Source organism: Amblyomma maculatum, chromosome 4, assembly GCF_055883805.1.
Source record: "Amblyomma maculatum isolate TAMU_Amacu chromosome 4, ASM5588380v1, whole genome shotgun sequence".
NCBI lineage: Eukaryota > Metazoa > Arthropoda > Arachnida > Ixodida > Ixodidae > Amblyomma > Amblyomma maculatum.
In genome coordinates, this window is record NC_139347.1 from 76125023 (window position 1) to 76146025 (window position 21003).

General features: G+C 45.9%; 1 protein-coding gene across 1 annotated transcript in view; it reads right to left on the reverse strand.

Moving 5' to 3' along the window:
* Nucleotides 1-21003, reverse strand: part of LOC146191462 (sushi, von Willebrand factor type A, EGF and pentraxin domain-containing protein 1-like) — a 62784-nt gene that overhangs the window by 17954 nt on the left and 23827 nt on the right. Inside the window, exons 12-24 of the mRNA XM_084601996.1 lie at nt 20391-20603; nt 17184-17563; nt 14739-14934; nt 13644-13802; nt 13155-13316; nt 11779-11940; nt 11309-11560; nt 6882-7036; nt 5198-5483; nt 2725-2989; nt 2229-2433; nt 870-1020; nt 704-772 (exon numbers count right to left, since the gene is read on the reverse strand). Of these exons, the coding sequence (XP_084458122.1) occupies nt 704-772; nt 870-1020; nt 2229-2433; nt 2725-2989; nt 5198-5483; nt 6882-7036; nt 11309-11560; nt 11779-11940; nt 13155-13316; nt 13644-13802; nt 14739-14934; nt 17184-17563; nt 20391-20603 (2655 nt within the window). The remainder of the gene's footprint in view (nt 1-703; nt 773-869; nt 1021-2228; nt 2434-2724; nt 2990-5197; nt 5484-6881; nt 7037-11308; nt 11561-11778; nt 11941-13154; nt 13317-13643; nt 13803-14738; nt 14935-17183; nt 17564-20390; nt 20604-21003) is intronic.

The window sequence follows — 21003 nt, forward strand, 5'->3', positions numbered from 1 at the left end:
TGAAGAACGCACAATCGATGAAAAGCAATCATCATCATCAACCGGAATATACCTACAGCAAGGCAAATAACTCTACCATATCCCTCCAATTACCCGGTGATATGCTAGCTGTTCCACTACCACTACGAACTTTACCTCACCCGCCCACCTGATTTCCTGCCACCCCTTGTTAATCTTTGCTACCCTTGGAATACGATTTGTTACCCTGAGCGGCAATCGCCTATCCTCTCAATGCACTAGATGTTCTGCCTATGCCCATTTCTTGTTGATTTCGACTAGAATATTATAATGTGCGACTAGAGTTATTTCTCTGAACCATTCTTCAAGCTTCCTATCTCTCAACGTTACACCTACCGTTTTATTTTTCATAGATCTCTGCGTTGTCCCCAACTTAAATAGAACCCTTTTCGTTTGCCTCCACTTTTCAGTCTTATAGGCGAGTACAGGTAAGATGCAACTGCAACTGCTATATACTTTCCTCTTGGGCGATACCGGTAAGCTATTAATCATAATCTGCGATTATTTTACAAATGCGCTCTATCCCAATCTTATTTTTCTAGTCATTTCTCTTTCATTTTTCAGAATCTTCGGTTACTAGCTGTCCTGATTAGAGCAGTCAATGAAGTACTTTGCATAAATATCTGCAAAGTATTATTCATGTTGTCGAAGTATATGGCTAAATCAGCTCATCAATTGTACTTACGTGTTTCGAAGGAATTGGAGGCATCGTGGCATAGTACACTGTCCTGCTGATCCTTGCCCCCTGTAGAAGCTGAGTGATAAGTGAGAGAAATGAGCATCACGAAAAGCTAAACGTATGGAATACGAAATAGCGACGGCAGTAGGAAAAGACGCCTTCTGGCTTATACCTGTGCAAGGTTCCGCAATATCTTCAGAAATAATGCCTTTGGTGGCGTTAAGGCGCAGTTCGGGCCATGAGAGGACGTTCCCTGCTAGTCCGCATTCCCGGGACAGGCGCTGGATCTCACTAGACGACATAACGTAGTCCCACAGGTTGATCTGCAAGCATACAACGACGCATACCCAGATGTACGAGTTAATCGTTTTGGTTTTGTAGGTTCTCTTTCTGAATATCGTGTACATAGAAGAAATCGGCTAGAGTTATAGACTAGAGTCATAGCTGAGCTACCTCTGTGCCAACAGGACAGCAAAGTGCATAGGAATCTGATAGCGAGGTCTTCACCGTGCATCAAATCGCGCACCAACCACGGCATAGGCTCACGAACTGTGCACTTTTTCATCGCGAGAGGTTATCAAAGCTTCGGCTCCAAATTGTTGCTGAGCTCTTTTAATCCACTACTCTAACAAGGCTCTTAATTTTCTATTTATAATAGGTCTTGCAGTTGATGTGCTTGTTCATCTTTGTAACTAACGCCTTTAGTGAAGCCTGCCGGTTGTAATAACCGTCCAGGAGTAATTGTTTGCGCTGAAGGACAACAGCGCTGCAATGTTTAGCACAACTGCTGCTCACCGCGTACGAGGTCAAATTACGAAAAACAAATGCTTAATTACCATATTCCTGTCTTTATCAATAGCCCATCCCCAAGTTTGATTTTTCATCTCTCTATGAGCAAATTTAAAAGTTACATAAAAAGCAGTTGATACTCGCTGACCTAAAATAATTAGATTTCTTTGTTTCATTTTTTTTTCGAACGCAAATTATTCATCTCATGTAAACTGTATGACTTATAGCAGTGTTTTTGTCTAATGTTTCGCTGTTTGTTTTCAGATTATAGTGTAATTTATCTGCCATTGCACTGCATTATGTTATAATTATGACGTTTTCTTTTTTAGTTTTTTCAGGTTTGTTTTTTATGCTGCGCACTGCTGTAGACTGTACTAGAGGCATGTGAACTTTTCAAACCTAACTACCTTTAGTCACTGTTTCTTCGTTCATTTCTGAAAGAGAAATAAAGCGGTGAAGTAAAGTAATGCATTCCACGGACTCTTAACTGCATTAAAACGATTCGCCTTACTGTAGCTACTTATGCAAAACCTTACAAGCACGAGTGCACCGCTGCCATGCTTCTGCCTTCTCCACTCTCCATCCATGTTTCCGCTTTACCACAATGTCGATGTTCATCAGTGCTAAAGTAGTCGAGAAGACAGTTCTGTCGAGTTTCTCCCCCCTCCCCCCCCCCCCCCCCCGTTTTCTACCACGATTACTATCGACGAAATCGCCATTCTAAGAGCGCAGGCGTACGCACCTCCGCCACGAGCCCGGAGTAGGCCTCGATTCCACTGAAGGCGCTGCCCAAGTCGTCCTGGTCCTGTCCTACGACCAGCACGCCTGGGAAGAGGTACTCTCCGGCCGCCCGGTTGCCACGCATCTTTTCCTGTTGGTCCCAGTAGAAGATCCACTGTCCGTCCGCGCTGTCCCACGTGACTGCGCAGCTATGCCATTGGCCGTCACTGCGAGAAAAGAATGCCACACAGCGCAGATTGGTACGATACACCCAGGCGCAGTCATTGCGAAATGGATGCACGCTTTCACTAAAACACGTGGAAAATTCTTACTTTCCTCGAGACCATATGTTCCGTCAAATCTTGAGAGCATCCTCGGCATTAAAAAAGGTAACGAAAGTTTTTATAATGCTACTTCGTTGTACATACTATTGTCACAACTAGCGGACATCATGCATTCTGCCCTTACCCTTATCATACGCAGAGGAAGATGAATAATGAGTTCGGAGCGTTTCTCACTTGGCTGTTGTCTTCGTGTCGAAGCTCTCGCCGAAGACGTAGAGGAGCAAGTTGTTCGGGTCAGAGATGGTCAGCGCGTTGTCCTGGAGCGTCGTCGTGCGTGGGTCGACGAACGCGTAGGACACCACCGTGCCACGCTCCTTGCTCTGCGTTGTCTTCATGAGGAAGGACAACGTCAAGGCCCGCAGGTAGCGGTTCTGCGAGACCTTGGCGAAGTTCAGGACGGAGGCATCCGGGAAGTTTAGCGAAAAATCCGATGAACGCACTGGACAGATGGAAACGACGAGTGCTATGAGGCAGCAACCTTTGCAAAGCTGAGATTTGGGAGAGTTATTGTGTATTGATTTTAGGGAAACCAAGCAACAACGACGGGACATAGCGCTTGTCTTGTCTTTAGGGAAACATCGCAACAACGGCGTTACATAGCCTTTTTGCCTGCTCTATGTCCTGCCCTTGTTGCGCTGTTCTCCTACAATGAGTAGCGTTTGTTTCTTCTATTTTTATTTACCGTATAACGACGTGTGACATATCACTAAGAGCTAAAACAAAATAGTTGCCTGTCGTCATCAGAAATTTCTTAGGGCCTTAATCCGGATTAACTCTACAATACGCCAATGTTTAGACATTGTGGCGCTTGGGAGACCGTGGTTATAGGAGAGGAGCCTGAGATGTGTCTACTTCCGTTTAGGAAACAGCCTGATAGCATCGCGTGCTCTGCTTGTTTACAGAACACACTATAACTCACTCGTTCTTTTATTGTTATATTTCCTTATTCCTTACCTTTAAGGCCTGCGTGTTCCGTATCTTCCTGTAAACTCCGTCTAGGTTTTTTTGTCCAGTTTTTCCAGCTATGTGATGCATGAAGCTGCAAGTATAGCAACGTCATTTGTTTTTCCAAGCAAACTTGTGCTTTTTAGATTCTCACATCGCACCGGAACCTAATAGGTATTGCCACTTGCACGGTAGAGTTTATTATTTACTGGTTTACTTATTTTAGGAAGCCCGTGAACTCAGTTCGGACAATTAGGGATGGGCCACCCTCCTATTTCACCGTAAGTGACATTTGTTTTTCCTCCATGCGGCGCTATACTTCTCGCACATAATCCTTGAATCCCTCGTCGGATGGCTCAGACTACAGCGCGGGAAGAAACTTTCCCCAAACTAAACGTTACGAAAGTCAGGCTTAGAAGGCTCCTTTTTAAGGTGTTTTGATTTTTTAAAGCAGCCGCGTGAAGTTCTAAACTCAAATTCTAATCGCTGGCAGATTTTGAGCAAAAGGAGTGGATAATTCATCACAGCATTGATTAGCAATCAATATGGCTTTCATGACACTTTCAGGGGCCGAAACAACATGATACGCAGGACGAGAAAAATATAAAATTACAAGGGTTCAACGCTGCTGAACCAAATATTGAGCGAAGGCATTAGCTGGGGGTGACCAAGCGTTCTTCTTCTTCTCTTTTCCTTCTTCCTCAGCCCACATATAAAGCCCCGCTTTAACCAACCCATATGAACGTGCCTTAGTGGCCTATAGGGGTAAAGTGAATGCCAGGGTCCTACAGGCGGATTCTGACATAACCATCCCATGTGAAACGAGAGACCCAAGTTGGCAGCTCCCGCCAGCCCATGTGTCACGTGATGTGTGACGTCACAGCGTCACGTGGGTAAGACGTAACTGCGGCCGGGTCACGCGAAGGCTTGAAAGTGCGAGTAGTATTGCTTTCGCAATAAAAGTATTGCTAACACTTAAGCTCCGCCTTCAAGGGTATGACGCGATAGCGTAGGCGACTACCCGACAAACAATATTCGACTTTAACAAAGCAGTAGCAACATGCATGCGTAGTTTAGGTATAGAGTGGCTGACTCAGCATCATAGAACACTAGAAGGTTTATTTTTATTCCACCTTCATCATCATCATCAGCCTGATTATACCCACTGCAAGACGAAGGCCTCTCCAATATTCCTCCAATTAACCCGGTCCTGTGCGAGCTGCATCCACTTGACCCCTGCCACCACATTTTCTGCCACCCCTGCTACGCTTTCCTTCCCTTGGAATCCAGATTGTTACCCAAAGCGACCATTGGTTATCCTTTCTTCGCGCTCCATGTCCTGCCCATGCCCATTTCTTCTTCTTGATTTCCACTAGAATGTCAGTGACTTGAGTTATTCCTCTGACCCACTCTGCACGTTTCCTATCCCTTAACGTTATCCCTACCATTTTTCTTCCCATAGCCATCTGCGTTGTCCTCAACTTAGGTAGAACCCTCTTTGTTAGCTTCCACGTTTCAGCCCCATATGTAAGTACAGGTAAGATGCAACTGTTGTATACTGTTGTATTCCACCTTCACACTTGTCAAAAGCACGCAGAAGCATGACTGAGGAGTATACGTAATCGGAGCAATTAAGAGCGCACAGTGCCGACAGTGTCACCCGTCACGAGTCCGCGAACGTAAATCAGAGGAGGTGCCTTACCGGCTGCGCACGTCGGTCCTTCGTAAAGTCCGTGGCAGTAGCACGAGAACGAGGCTTGCCCATCGATGCAGGTGCCGCCATTGAGGCACGGCTGCGACGCGCAATCGTCCACGTCCCTTTCGCACCGGTCGCCTTCGAATCCTGGCGCGCAGGCGCACTCGAACGCTTCGTCGCCCTTCTTGACGCACGTACCGTTGTTTTTGCAGGGATTGGGCGAGCACGCGCTCTGAATCAGCTCGCACTTCTTGCCCCTGAATCCCTTCGGGCAGCAGCACCGGAAACCATGCTGCAGGGACCATATCGAGCAGCTGTATGTAGGCCAACGAACATACTTCAAAGCTTAGGTATATTACGTAGGTTAGCAGAAGTGTTAGTTACGCCAGATAGCTCATGAACTAAGTGGTGACAGACTAAAAGACAGACGAATACGACAAACACAATTCCCATGCCCTGCCTCTCGTATGTTCATCTTGTACTGCGTTTCACAGCATTCTTGAATTGAATTTGCCTAAGCTTTCTTTCGTTGTTTGCTAAGATGTGTCTACTCGACCAAGCCCATTGCTTTGGGGGCGGTAGGGTGGCGTTCGAATATGCACTATGCCATTCCGTTCCATAAGTCGAGCAAACTCTGAACTGTCTCGCATTGTTTTTTTTTAAGTGAATCTCTCGACGCACTTGCAGGCGAAACCATTGACACCGTAGATGCACGTTGCGCGGTTGAGGCACGGGCATTAAATTCCGTTAATGGTATGACTGTTGCAGCCCGTATTATGTTATTATCAAAAGCTTCAACGTTCCCATGCTGCCCAAGTAAAGCCTAAGACATGAAGAACGTGTGAGCTGAAGACCCACGCGATCACTAGGTCATGCAATATATATGAAGTTGGAAATATTTTCGTTTCTAAATTGCCTACACACTGTCCTCTGTTAAGGTCTTCGCTAAGTTCATCTTTCGGTCTCGCAGAAAACGTCCCCAGACTCGTGGACAAAAGGAAATGACAAGCGCAAACGTGGAGTTGCGCATTTATGCATGCGCATGCCTGTCCCTGCTTTCCTTCACGTACCTTTCTCGACCAGGTTTTAGTATATTAAGGTTCTGGACATGCTCGCAGTGTATGAGCAGCTGACATTGTGCGGAAATACAAAATTATGCATTTACCATTGTTAGAACTGCTGACTTGGCTCTCAATTCCATATCGTTTTGAAATTCTTTGAATTTCGACATTAAGCAAACTAATACACTTTCTTTGTTCAAGTTGAAATTAAAACATTTTCTTCTTAATTTGTGATTTCTTTATCTTTTGTGTCGCGGAATTCGTAAGTGTTTTTGTACTTTTTTCTGTATTCTATTTTTCTATCTAAATCTTTCGGCAATGCACTTTTTACTATGTATTTCGTTATTTATTTTCAGTGTTGCTTCATAAATTTCCTTACAATAATATTATTCTTTATGTCGCCTATCGAAATCTATTACCATGGGAGGTACTACCTGTGGTCTTGTACCATGGGACCTCTCGCGTTATATTCTTGTACGTTGTTTTTTTTTTTTTTAATCGAAAACAACCTTTCAACTTCAACTTCAACGCGGGCACTTTTTTTTGTTGTCCCGCCAAAATGTTTCCAGACTTGGCCGCTTTGCGGAGTGAACGAATGCAGAAATACTCCGTAAAATGTATTCGCCTACCGTGTGGCTTTCGAAGCAAGAGCCTCCGTTCATGCAGGGCATTGTGGCGCAGTCGTGGAACGCTGCCTCGCATTGCTTTCCCGTGAATCTCTCGGTGCACTTGCAGACGTAGGCATTGACACCATCGATGCACGTTGCTCCGTTGAGGCACGGGCCTGCAATTCCAGCGATAGTATGACTGTTACAGCATTTTCAATATTGGACAAGTTGTACGTTAAATGTTCTGGTTTTGAAATAATTCTTATAATAATTATGACAAGAAGACGAGCACTAGGTGCCCAGATAGAAGCAATATCAGCACTGGCAACAAGGAACAGTCCTCTGTGAACATGACATGTCAAATTTTGTTGCTATTATGCCCAAGTTGGAGAAAATACAAAGGATATGAGATTAGTGGGTTGCGGGAAGAGGAGGAGGAGGAGGGGGGAGGGGGTGCCTGATGTCAAGTTAAATTTACACAAGACTATTGTGATTAAAACATAAATCTACCCGCCTTCGACGGTGCACTGTTAGGGCGCTCGACTTCGGTGCCCAAGGATGTGCGATCGAATACAGGGCGCGGCGGCTGCTTTTCGATGGAGGCGAAAAGGAAGCCGTCTGTGTGCTTTGCAATGTCAGTGCATGTTAAAAAAATCCAGATGGTCCAAATTCGAAATGCCTTCCACTACGACGTCTCTCTAGGCTTAGTCGTTGGAACGTTATGAATATATTCTCTTGTACACAGACCTTTCAGCATGTGCTGGTTCACCCGTTCATACACAAATTGATGGCGCCACGCTTGACTCTAGCTGTAACAACAGGTTAGAATAGCAAATTTAAATAGCCACATTGGTCTATAAACTGCTGGGTATGTTGGTTTTCAGGGGAAGTGTACTGTGGAGCATGGCCCTGATTAGAGCCTCTGAATGAAATTCGGTTGCCTATGTAGGCTTTAGGCAAGAGTCGAAAGTAGAGCTGTCGGGCTCACTGGCCGGTAATTTTATACGTACGACAAATAGAGTATTTCCTTAAGTGCGAAATTTAGAAAGAAAGGTTGGTTGGTTGGTTTGTGGGGTTTAACGTCCCAAAGCGACTCAGGCTATGAGAGACGCCGCAGTGGAGGACTCCGGAAATTTCGACCACCTGGGGTTCTTTAACGTGCACTGACATCGCACAGCACACGGGCACCTTGCTTTTCGCCTCCATCGAAAAGCGGCCGCCGAGGCTGGGATTCGATCCCGCGTCCTTGGGAACAGTAGTCGAGCGCCGTAACCACTGCGCCCCTCCGGCGGGGTATTTAGAAAGAAAGGTCACCGGCTTTAGATATATTTCACTGAAGCCTTGAGGCTATATATCTACGGCGGACACCAGGTAATGAGCAGACTACTTTAATTTGTTCATAGATAACTACATACGTTAATTAGTTTTACTTTTAATTTTATGGGCATGCTGTGTTTGCATAATTGGAGCTCATCCTCCAAACAGTATAGCCGAGAAGTGAAATTTCTTCAAAAAATTGCAGCGTGCGTTACAAGGCTCACAGATAAGCGGCCTCACACCATAACAGCGGGAGCGCACTGGTTTGCAGTAAATCGCTCTAATCGGATACTTCTTCAATTTACTGTCATCACATTACAGCCATACGGGCGCAGCAGTTCATTGTCCTTTCACTTTGACCACGGCCTCACTGACAACCGCCGCATCGGTACCCAATGTGCGCAGCCATTTCGTTCACAAACCGGCCTCAAAGCACCGAAGGAAAGCAATAACTGTAAATTTGTTTCTTTTTTAGTTCTGCAGCACTACTACCCACATTATCCCAATAACCCGATGACTGAAGCCGATTTCAGGTGTCCACTGAAAGTGTGACAAATGCCGCGCCTTTCCTTTCGTGGCAACCAATTATTAAGAAACACATCCACCTCCGGTTGGCTTACTTCATTGACTACGAAATTGTTCTTGCCAGACTATGTTACAAAGTGTGATTCGAATCCTAAGTTATCGCCAATAAAGGCCTTAATTTAAGAAGACTGTATCTGTGAAGCACATTCAATGTGTGGTCTGGAAGCATGGATGCCTGATTAACACTGCAAAATAACGTTTAATAATTGAGACACAGCAAACACAATCCTATCGAAACGCCCTGCTGATGCACGATATTCCGTGATTAACTGAGTTAAACCGCCTGTATTGTTTTCCTAATTCCTCGAGCTCGCGATCAATTGGACTTGGAGACGATACAGCTTTGTGTGTTTCACTTGCATTTACGCATGGAGAAAGAGCGCGAAACGCGCCGCTCTACCGCCATCGCCACGTCAATATTTCGGCCTCGACTGAAACCAGGCACACGGACCGTGCTCTCGAGTAGCCGTGAAATGGATTCACTTCGTAGCCAGTGAGACACATTTCTGTCATATTATGCATGTAGTATTATCATGTGTGATAAATAAACTTGATTTGATTGATTGATTGATTTATTGATTGATTGATTGATTTATTTATTTATTTATTTATTTATTTATTTATTTATTTATTTATTTATTTATTTATATGCCTGCTGTAGTAAATGTTCGTCTGTATAAAGCCTGTGTGTATACCCAGACCACAAAAAGGTCCTGCTTTTCCTGCGTGACATCGAGTGGCGCAGGACTTCATAAAGAAGAAAGAAAAAATCGTCATTATTGTCAATTTTAAGACATAGCTACCACTTATATTACGTCTATCTTTACCAGAAGCTGAAAAGAAATGTCTTTCAAGATCGGCCCCAGTTTTGCAAATGGCGTCTATTTAAATGTGACGAAAGCCCGGAATCTGCTCACAGAATGCTTAGATCTGACAAAGTAGTATTTTGCAGAGATTCGAATGAATGGCAGCTGGCAGTAAGACCATTGGTGATGCCGTCAGAATCCACTCTGGCTGCGTCAGTTAATGTCAGCTAATGGTTAGCATATGTTCAGCGTGGCAGTCGGTTAGCCCGTACTTTATTGACGGTAATCTCAGTGGAAAGAGGTACTACATAGGCTACGTTCTGAAGGGCGTCGTCTCTGAATTCACCTCAGAACTGCCATGGGATTTGTTGGAAAAGAAATGTGGTTCCAGCGAGACAGATCTGCGTCTTATTTTGATTTAATGGCTCCGCACTTCCTGTATGAGTTCTCTCCCAACCAGGGGATAGGGATCGGGGTAAGCCCAACTTGGGGTCGTAGGTCGCCCGATATACCACCGCTGGATTTTTTGTTCCACAGATAAATAAAAAATATGAGGTTTCCAAGACGAAACAAGCCGACCTCGATCTGAAGCAGCTTGTGAGAATCCCACTTAACATTCCCAGAGAGATTCCTTAACTTGCTGTGGGCGCCATGAATGAACTCATTCTTCTGTGCGTCATACAGAACGGGAAGCAATTTAATGAGATAGCGTAACAACGTGTGGTCGTTCCAAATAATATTTCTTTCGTGAAGTGCACGATAGGGCTTCAACGAACTATAACATTGAAATACACAATTTTTGATCATTCATGTGGGTTGTATATGACTGCGAAGTGTTAAACAGCCGAGGTCAAATTATCGAGCTTTTATAACAGACGAGAGGCATCTGCTCATAAACACAGTAACGGAGCTTAGTTAGCTGTTGCGAAGCAACGGCACCCACAAATACAAAAAGTTCAATGCTGAAGCCTTCTTAGGCGACTCCCACAGCAAATCTGTCTGCCCGTAACGACATTTAACAAAATATCTCTACGAAATCTGGGCTTTTGGTAGGAAAGGATAAGCGCACTAAAACACACACATGGAAGGAAGAAAACGACAGAACAAGCGCTAAGCGGACTCTTCCTTCAGTGTGTATTTTAGTGCGTTTGTTTGCCCCTACCGTAACTTAACGCGTAGCATAGCGCCTCACGATATGCTTACGCTGTGCGCCGTCAGTGCAAGCTAAAAGATAGCTGGTGGTACAATTTTCCAGAGCCTTTAAGAGAGGCGTCACTCATAGCCGATGTCGTTTTATGATGTTAAACACCAAAAGTAAGCCAACTCATACCATGATTTAAACAAGTAATGAGGGCATTTGGTTAATTAACAATGATAATCACAAGATTTCTTCAGTAGGTCATGTCCCTCGCGGCGGATGGTTTGTTCCTGAAAATATATTTTTCTGTCTTCAAATCACCACTAACCGGAGTGAACGAGAACAAAGTTCATAAAGAATGGTTCTTGAATCTCGACTTGCCAAATGGAGCAAAAATCAATATAGAAGAAAAATTAGTGGTAGTCATTAGGCAAAAACGGAATCTGTTTTCATTGTTCGACATCAGCACAGTTCATTTCTATCATGATTGTCTGTGTCTGAAGAACAACCGCGCGTACACATGCATGCTCCGCGACGCAGCTGCAGTGCGCAAGGGACAGCGAACGAGCGAGCCTTTCGAAAGCGAAGTGAGAGGTCCTCACCTGAAGCGCAGTCGTCCTCGTCGATCTCGCACCTTGTTCCCGCGTAGCCTGGCAGGCATCGGCACGAGAAAGAGTCCAGACCATCGACACAGGTGCCTCCGTTCTGGCACAGGCCCGGTGCACAGTCGTCCGCGTTCTCCGTGCAATTCTTGCCGCTCAGGCCTATGGGGCACTCGCACCTGTAGCCGTCGGGCTCGTCTACGCAAGTGGCCCCGCTGGCACAAGGGTTAAGCCTGCTACATTGGTCCGGCGCTGAAAAAGAACAGCGACGGTTACAAGAATGCAGAGTTATATTTGCCATAAGGCAAATACCTCTCCTGATTCTCTTCAAGCAATTGTTTCGATGTAGAAACCTTCAAGACAAACCTTTGTGGCGTTATTAACGACAAAAACAAATGAGTCCTTCTACATTTTCGAGCAAACAAAACTAAGCAGAATCATTATATGATAATCAGCGAGCGTTCACTTGCCCACGCAGTCGGTTTCACTGGTTGATCCCGTGGCTTGCGTGCTGAGCCCAGCATCGCATTGCAGACAGGAGGTTTGGTTGCTTGCAGGCTGGTACTGGCTCACGGGGCAAGGATCGCATGGCATCAGGCCATTCCATGAATATGTACCGGGCTTGCACACACCTGTAAGTAAATGCCACGGTGCATCGGTTTACTACTGCGCCTGACAAGAAGATAAAAGCGAACTAAAGCACGTAACTCATGACGCTTGTTTTTTTTCTGATTTTTTTTTTCTTGAGTAAACACTTTGCCTGAGGATCTTCTTATGCTTCTTTCCGAGTGCTGCAGCTGACACGTCTCTGGGGCGCCGTGTTCTGGAGGCAAGGATGCGCCGTTTGAACTCACGTCTTCTAAAGAGGGCAAGACAGCATGGCTGTGTTTTTAACTTTCATCAGTACCGGACGCTACCAAAGCTCTAGCTATGCTGAGAGCTACGCTACCAAAACTATGCTCAGGCCTATAAGTCTGAGCGTCCACACGCAGACACACTAGAAACATGATCTAATTTTGTTCGTTAAATGGACCTATGGCCATGACCTTCTATTCTGTCTCACTTCCTTTATCCCTACTTTATACGAGGAAGGCACCAAACTATATTTATGAACCAAGTCAGCATTTCTGCATCCTTGTTTTTCTTTCTCGTAGTCACCTTCACCTTGATAAGCAGAGAAAGGTAGGGGGTGTGATCAGCCCTGAGTTGGCCAGAGACTAATGGGACTTTTCCACTGCGATCCAGTATGTAACGACGTGTCACTGTGCAATGTGTGTGTCAGAGTGTGTTGTCTCATGGGGCGGAAGGTGAAAGAGGAACACAGGGATCAAAGTGGTATGCCCAAGAGCTGGCGGTCACATCTTCGACCAACATATAGGCGGAAAGTCATGGCGTTTTGTTTCAAAGACCGACGTCAGATGTCATCCTCGTGGGGAGCACAGCAGATGTCGCACAGTTTAGCCCTCGTGTGCTCGTTTGAAGCAAGCCGCTCTATTTCATACGAAGTGAGTCTTTTTGGGGGACTTTACGATACATCGCATTTACTCGCCTCCTTCAAAAGGCATGTATTATCACAGTCATTCGTGTGCGTTCATTCTATATCGTCTATTCTGACTTGCGAAGCGTTGGGATACGAAGCAAGACATTGTAACGTATTCTTGCTGGACGGCGAGCTACGACGGGTAGAGGGCAGTTATTTATGTCTCCGCATGCAGCTCCACAGGGTAAGAGGACACGACAGACAGGCTCTATAAGGACCGTCATTGTGTAGGTGGTTTCATGGTATATTTCATACAACGCGGAATTAAACTACGGTTTTTTAGCATTGAACCATTGAACCATCTACCTTTGCAGGACGAGGATGAGTCCGCGCCAAAACGCCCCGTCGACAGTCCAGAGTCGCACTTTTTGCAAGACGACTGACCACTTTCGTCCTGGTAAGAATCCTGGGCGCACGCCATGCATGGCGTTTTTCCCGTCGTGGACCATGTGCCGGGTTTGCAGTGCTCTGTTCGCGTGGGTGGAGAGCAGCAACATGGTGAGGAAAAGCGGCGGCGTAAGAGTGGCAATTTTTCACTCGTAGATATTAGTAGACCCCATTTACGTATACCACACGTGTCTGTGACAAATTAGTAGCATGAAAGACTTTCATTAACGCAAGGGCCAAGCATATTATCACAGGAAAGAGGCCGTATGACCTAAAACAATGAATGGTATCGCACACAATCATCAAATGATGGCGCAGTAACGCAAAAGCAAAATCGCCAAGTGAACGCTTAATAGCCGTTGAAAAGGTGGTGTCCTACTCTTGAAGCAGCCCGAGGCGTTAGCTTACCTCGGCACTCAGACTCAGAGCTCGCCTTCTCTGCTAGCGTGGTCTTGTTGGCCGGGCAAGGAACGCACGAGAGTGCCGCTTCTTGGTCAGAATATGTTCCTATCGGGCAAGGCAGACAAGTGGTCTTGTTGCCGTAGAAGGTCCCCAACGGGCAGTTCACTGAAAAAGAGAGTCGGTGCACGTATAACAATTGATGGCATGGCAGCAAGTTATGTTCTTTGGGGTATTTTATTAATATAGCTGGGAGCTCTCAAATGTTTTCGTCGTATTGGTTCTTAACATTTGTTTGGGGACATGCAAAACATTGTCCCTGACGAGTGACAATGTGTGATATCGTAGACGGCAACTCAGCCAATACCATTAATGCAAACTAAGGAGAAATGCAATCCACGCCCGGGTAAATTCACAACGTCTGTGCGGCTTAACACGCATCTCCCGGATGGTCTGTCCTTTCCTCCGCTATGGGCGTGCGCATCGCAGCTCAAGTTGGGTGCCTACATATTGCGCCGCGACTTGTCGGCTCCCTTAGACCGAGTTACTTCTCCGTCGCAGCCAGCGCTCGAGTTCGGCTATACCATAGAAAGGCAGCTTGCGCTCGCCTCCGAGACTGGGCGCTCGCCTTCAAGCCCACTTCCTTCCTTTTTTGTTACCTTCCTTCACCCTAGGAACCTTCTTTCACTGCTCTAGATGTGGTGATTCCGCGAAAAGTATAGCAGGGGTAAGCAGCGCCAGCGCACCTACTTCGCATTTCATTAACGTATGCTAATTGTTGTTGTTGTTTTTGTTTGTTTTTGTGTGAAGGCATCACGGTAAATTGAGAGAACAGAAGCCATTGTCCAGCTCACGAGTAACGAAAAACTAGAGTGCGTTATCATGTTGGGCCTGAATTGGAGACTTTTAGCATAGCCTGGATCATCTAGTCTTGCGAATAGTTCCTACTAGCTTTCAACATTTTTATTTATTGACAAATGTCGCCTAATAAAGACAAAGACTACTATCTTGAAGGTGGCCCTCTCGGGATAGCTGGATTGATGTGTAGTTATTTAATGTTGGCGCCATATCGTTCTCCAGATGAAAACCAACTTTCGAGCTTACCGCACAACCGTCCGTTGGAAACCTGTCCGCTTCCGCAGAGGGATGTTATCGAGTGGGTTGTTTCGACGAAGGATGCCTGAGGCAGTACATCGGCCACTGTGCTGTTGGCGGCGTCGAGGCTGGCTTCTTCCAGTGCCTGAGTGATTGCTGTTGTCTCGACTGCGCTTGGGTGTACTAGGCTGGTGTTCTTGCACTCCTAATGAAAAAATGTAAACCAATCAGTTGCCTAGCACAAGCAAGTCATCGACACTACTGCAGGCGGTTAACTCTGGTCAATTATTATCTCGCTTTCTGGAGCAACTATGTCAAGCATCTCCGCACTCGTCGACTGCGGGTAATCACGGCAACTGAGCTGCCAAGTCATAAAAGCCAGTCATATCTTTGCGACCTCAAAGTTTATGTTGCCTTTTTCACACATTATCTGAAATAACTGTTCACATAAGTATATTTTCAAATAGCACTATCGGTATGGTAATAGTTGCGCATTAACCGGCATTTTTAAAAGCTTAGTGAATGGAAGTTTCTAACACTGTCGTTACTGAAGAGGAAATAATATTTTGCTGTAAAATGAAGTGCCATTAAATGAATGAATCGTTATAAAGAATTGTACACCTACTGTCAAATGATGCCACGGCGGATGTGCTCTCAAGACTTTGCAGCCTAATGCTGGGCCATGCATTACTTGGCAATGAACAAAATGAAACAACACTCCCAGACGAAGACAAGTCCACTTGTCGAAACATTGACACGGCTTGCGAACTGAGGCTACCAATCATTTTTTTTTTCAGTGTTCTTTCAAGCTCTGTAGCCACCTTCTTTCTCCCTTTCTAGCCTGGATTACAAATAACAAGGTTAGGGGAACCGAGGCAATGAGGCTGCTCATCAACACGCTCGAGGTTTTGTCGGCCGAACGGTGAGACCTAATGCCGAGGAACTTGAAATGGAAGGATTGCTCGCATACAGCGACATTACACAACACTTCAAACTCTCTAGGAGAGTATACTCACCACCACACAAATCACTAACAAGACAACAAGAAATTGTTTGGAGGAAACTACAAACGAATTCCTTCCCCAACCGTGCGGTTTACTCACACATATTTCCGGACAGCATAAGCTCATCATGCACTAAGTGCGGAGAGAAAGCCGACCTTAATCATATCCTGTGGGATTGCTCAGAGCCTCCCAAGGCTCTCATAGAAGCTCAGTCACTTGAATCCTGGGAGGAAGTGCTGCGTAACGCGAGCCCCGATATACAATTGGGCACCGTAAACCGCGCTGAAGAAGTCGCCGCAAGCCACCAGCTAACAGCCACTTGGCTCTTCCACTAAGACCCAGTAAGACTACTTCCGACAATAAAGTTATCTCTCTCTGTCTCTCTCTCTCCCTCTCTCTCTCTCTCTGGATGCGGACAGGTTGTTGCTCTGTTAACAGTGACACTAACGCAGCAGCGACAGTGGCTGCTTTCCAGCCTGAGAAATTACAAAATATTCCATTTTAGTGAAAAAAGGCATGCGGTGTTGTTGAAGCACGGGATTAAGATTGCTCATCTAGAAACGTTACTCGGAGTGCGGCACTTACACATATGCTACGCGTACAAAGACTTTAGTGCCAAAGTTAATCCCCTTACTGATTATTATGGTTATTACCGTGGCGATCCATAGAATTTCCCCTACTGGTTTCGTATCCGGCATTGCGCCTCAATTGTCTAACTCAATTGGCCAACCGACTAACTGGACGCAAGCCAGTCAAAATAAAATTAGCTGAAGTAAATTAGCGCATTTAATTAAAGTTAGTTTTATTAAGAGAGACAGAGTGAAATACGACGAGTAAGGCCTATCTACCTAACCTGAGATGAGGCAAGGTGAGCTAAGCTCATGTGGACAAGCAATTTAGAGTGAAGATTGTCTGTCGGCCGGACGATCATCTCGTGGAGCAAACGATATCGCCGACAAAATAAATACTCATAACAAAGGAACGCTCAAATGTCTTCTTAAGAGCATACGCGGTAAAACCTTTAATACCGCGTTTTCATTCAGCGATTTTCTTATTGTTTTTTCCTGAGTTGCTTTTTTTTGGGAAAGCAAGGTGCACTTCTCGATGGATACTTACAACTAACGGTATATGACTGGAGGCACGTATGGCGTCGGTTATCTCTATAACAAAATAGTCTCCAATTTAGGCAGATGGATGCTAAATGGCAAGCAGAACGGTATGACATTGCCCTGAACGCTGCACAACGAACGGTTGCGCAATAATTTTGCACGAAATGATGTGCGTGCAATCGGTTTGGTTTTCGGGATACAACCGATTCAACGCCAACACCGGCTTTTCTGCGAGACGGGGACCTTACGCTATCGCGTAAAACACCGTCTAATTACCACATCACAAAACTGTCTAGAAGCACACGAATACGCATGCAGCAAGCCGACCCACGAGCTCTCACACTGCAACTGTCTATGAGCTGCGTAGCGTTGAAGTTCTCCCCCAGCGGAATCGTAAAGGAGATCCTCAAGCCGAAATCATCCTCTTCTTCCTCGTCCGTGGCGACCTGCCTCCTGACGAAGCGGCGGTGCACGCTGAGGTCTCGTCGGTGCACTCGCGGCGTTTTGGCCAGCGACTTCTTGTCTTCGCATTCGATGGCCACGTTGTCCTCCGTGCACCCCCGAGAGGGTTCGCACATGCCGGGATATTTGGCCAGGTTCTTGGTTATCTTTGCGAAGAACTTTTTCTTCAGTTCTGCCTTACGTTCTTCGGTTATGTTACAAGAGTTGGTGGCAAACGTGAAGTCGATGGTCAAGTCTGTTTTCTTACTCTTCTGTGACACTGCAAGAAAGATAGAAAAACGTTCACCATTTGTCCTCCATAGAAAAAAAAATGTTTATACGAAAGGCAACGCGATCCGCTTTTAGTGGATATCGAGTAAAATAACCGGATTAATGAGGATATTTAGGAACGCCTCAGGTTTGTGAGAAGCTAAATTATCAAGCATTCACATGGTTCCTCATGTGCACCGTTTAAGAAGCGCTCACAAAAGTATGTAAAGGCTAGCTGCCCTTCCTTTTTGGCTGCCTTCGCAACTCCTTTCAGTGTGCTTAATGTGGGGTTCAAAGGCAAAAGTCTGATATACCCCGTTAACAGAGAAATCTGGCGGTGGCGACTCAGCAAATGTGTTCCCAATAACCTCAGATTGGTCAAGCACGACTCCAACTTCATCATCCCGAAGACAGTAAGCATTAATCAGCGCCATATTCGAAAGAGCCTCTAAACTCAATGAGGTGACAGGTAAAAAATAGGTAAAATATTGGAAATGACACCAAATGTCATCCTAATTCTTCCTGTGCACATGACCAAATGAAAGCATTTGAGCTGAAAATAAACTTCAGTTAATTTCGATAAGGTCGGAACTGAGTACACGACTTTCGAACTGCTGCATGGGCAAGCTACCCGCGGTCCACGAAGACTCGCTGGCTAAAAAGGTGAGAAGTACCAGATGCGCTGGTACTTCGATTTTCACTTCGGTTTCGGTATTGGGTCGCACATGCTTACCTGCATACAGTCTTAATCTACTACACTGTGTGAAGGACCATCCGACAGAGACACAAAGCCTGTTTTAACGAAACCGGATACGAACTTGACTGCATGGCTTAGGTCTTGGAGTAGCGTCTCTGGCTCGAGATTCAAATGTTTCGATGGGATCGACTCTTATCTCAAAAGTGCTGCCCAATTTGACAGCTCCTGTCACGGCCGGCTACAAGCAGAGACGTACACATGCGCACACATGCACGCGCACACACGCACGCGCGCACAGAGACATCAGCGAAAGAGTTGAATGAGGGCTAGCGCTAAAAAAGGAAACTTATGGTGAGACATTCATGTTTTCACCTTCACAGGACGTAAGAAGTCTTGAATGTCCTCAGTAACTTTTTTCTAAAGTTATATTTCACTTTTCGCTCATTTGATTTTCTTTCAATTGCCGCTGCTCACAGGCCGCGGGAAAAGAAATTAAACTGGTCGCGGCAGAACTACGTCCTTGCCGATGTCTACATGCATGCATAAGCGTGTTCCGCACCTATGGCGTACGGACGGACCGGCCATGACCGCGTTGACTGGCAATCATTGACGGTTTTGACACGCTTGGGGACATGTGTTGGCGCTGTTAACGTCTCGGCAAGGAAACTGAGTGTCGGTTGTGCGATGAACTAGATCACTGTGGTCAATGTGACTCAGCCAGAGTTAATGCGGAGGCCAGGTATTAGCTAGCAGGCTGGCATGCAGTGTCTGCCATATTTTCTTTTCTTCCCAACCTGCTGCTGCTTTAGCCACAATTGAATACATGGCCAAATGAAATGGATCATTACAAAAATGGATCACTACAAACTGTAAGTGTATATTTTGCTCCATGCACAGCTCCTGTCGTTTTTATGTTCTAGTGCTGCGCTCGGTGTGACTGTATAAAAAGACAAAAGTCGTACCTATGCACGGCGCTTCCGGAATTAGCGTATATGGTGTCATATTCGAAATGTTGTCCTTGCGTAGACGAAAGGTGAGAAGACTAAAAGCAGTGAGCAGTATCCTGCCTAATTACACATTCCAGATCCCGAAATGTTGGCTTGAGTATATCAGTGCGAAGATGCGCTATCAGGGGTCAACAGACTCTGGATGTGTACCAGGCCCACAGCGCCGAGAATATACCTACGTAGGTCATAGCTCACAGGCGATCACTGAGGGTAGTGTGGAAGAGCATGCGTTAGCAACAGCGCTTCCCTTGGACAGAGAAGCCATAGCGTGGACGTGTCCAGAGTGAGTAAGCGAGTGGCTGAATTCAGTCTTCCAGTCACAGTATGATACGCTGTATGAATGCTACCCGCAGCTGTCTCGATCCAATCTACCAACCATAGTGCGACACGCCATATAACACAATTTCCCCTCTCCCTATATTTCAACACTGAGTGGCGATCATGGTCTCTTTCTGGCCACCCGTCGTTGTCTTCCCTACTCTCTCCTGCTGAAAGTGGAGTGACTGATCTCTCTCTCTTCACTCTGCCTCCTCTGAGACTTCGCAGGTCGTCTCCAATGCCGTATACTTTTTTGTCATCATGCAGCATCAAAAAGGAATTCAGAAGGCATACATAGGACCACCTACGTGGTTCGCGCGATGCGCCACTACGCGTCCGGTGCATTGATGCATGCACTTTGTACTCTACCTGCTTCTATTGTGCCTTCTATGAACCATGAAGCGCACGTCTTATCTTTTCGTCTCTATTATCTGTATCTTTATTGCAGTTGCCCTATGCATACAATGAATATCAACCAACTAGTCCAGCTTACCGTTCTCGGCCTTCTAGGCACCATACTGCTACTCTGATGGCACCCTCTCCACTCCTGCTCTGAAGGCGCCCTCCCCCCTCCTTCCGCCACAGTTGCTATGACAACCAGAGAAGCATGACGGGATTTTATTGCCGCTCGCTGTTGAGACTTCTTTCCCACAGCTCTCATAAGCCAAAGCTAAGAACAATTCAGGACCTGGTTACCTATTGACGCTTCCGCTGTTCGAGTTTGACGCAAACAACGGTAAAAAAGAAGAAAAAAAAAGACGTATCAACAATTGCAAGTATGCATTTTTCAAGCTGAAAACAGGGTATCAGCTCACCTGCGCAGTCAGGCCATGGAAACTTAGGCTTCCCTCTAGAAAAACTGCTCCATTTGCCGCCTCCTGCGGTTTGTTTGCAGCGGTACAGACTTTCGGGCTTGGTGACAAAGTCATAACCTTTGTCGCAGTAGACGCTGCAGAATTGGCGATCTGTCTCAGAGTCGCACGTAACAAATCCGTTCTTGGGTGGAGGAACATAGGGGCACGGGTAAGCTGCGGATGAAAAAAGAATAGAAAACAACGAGCGTTAAGGATAAAGTAGTGGCTTTTTTTGTTGCTATTTTTTAACGATATATAGCGTTAAATGCTCCGTTCACCAAAACTTCGGCGTCGGCGTTGGTGTTATGAATGAAAAATTACGAGTATGGCGCAGGTAGGCTGCAGCTAGCAGACTGCAGCTGGCAGCTGACATGGCCGTGCACTGACTAGAGGGTTGCTTGACATTACGTTTGCCAGTAGCTGCGACTACCCTGACGGGGCTGGGACAGGTAGGTCACCGCCACTTGCGGCGGTGACCTACTTGTTCGCTCTACTGCGAGCTTGGTATGGGATTAATTTATGCATCTCCCTATTAAAGAAAATCATGCCAGACGCTTAAAAGCTCCTCCATTAG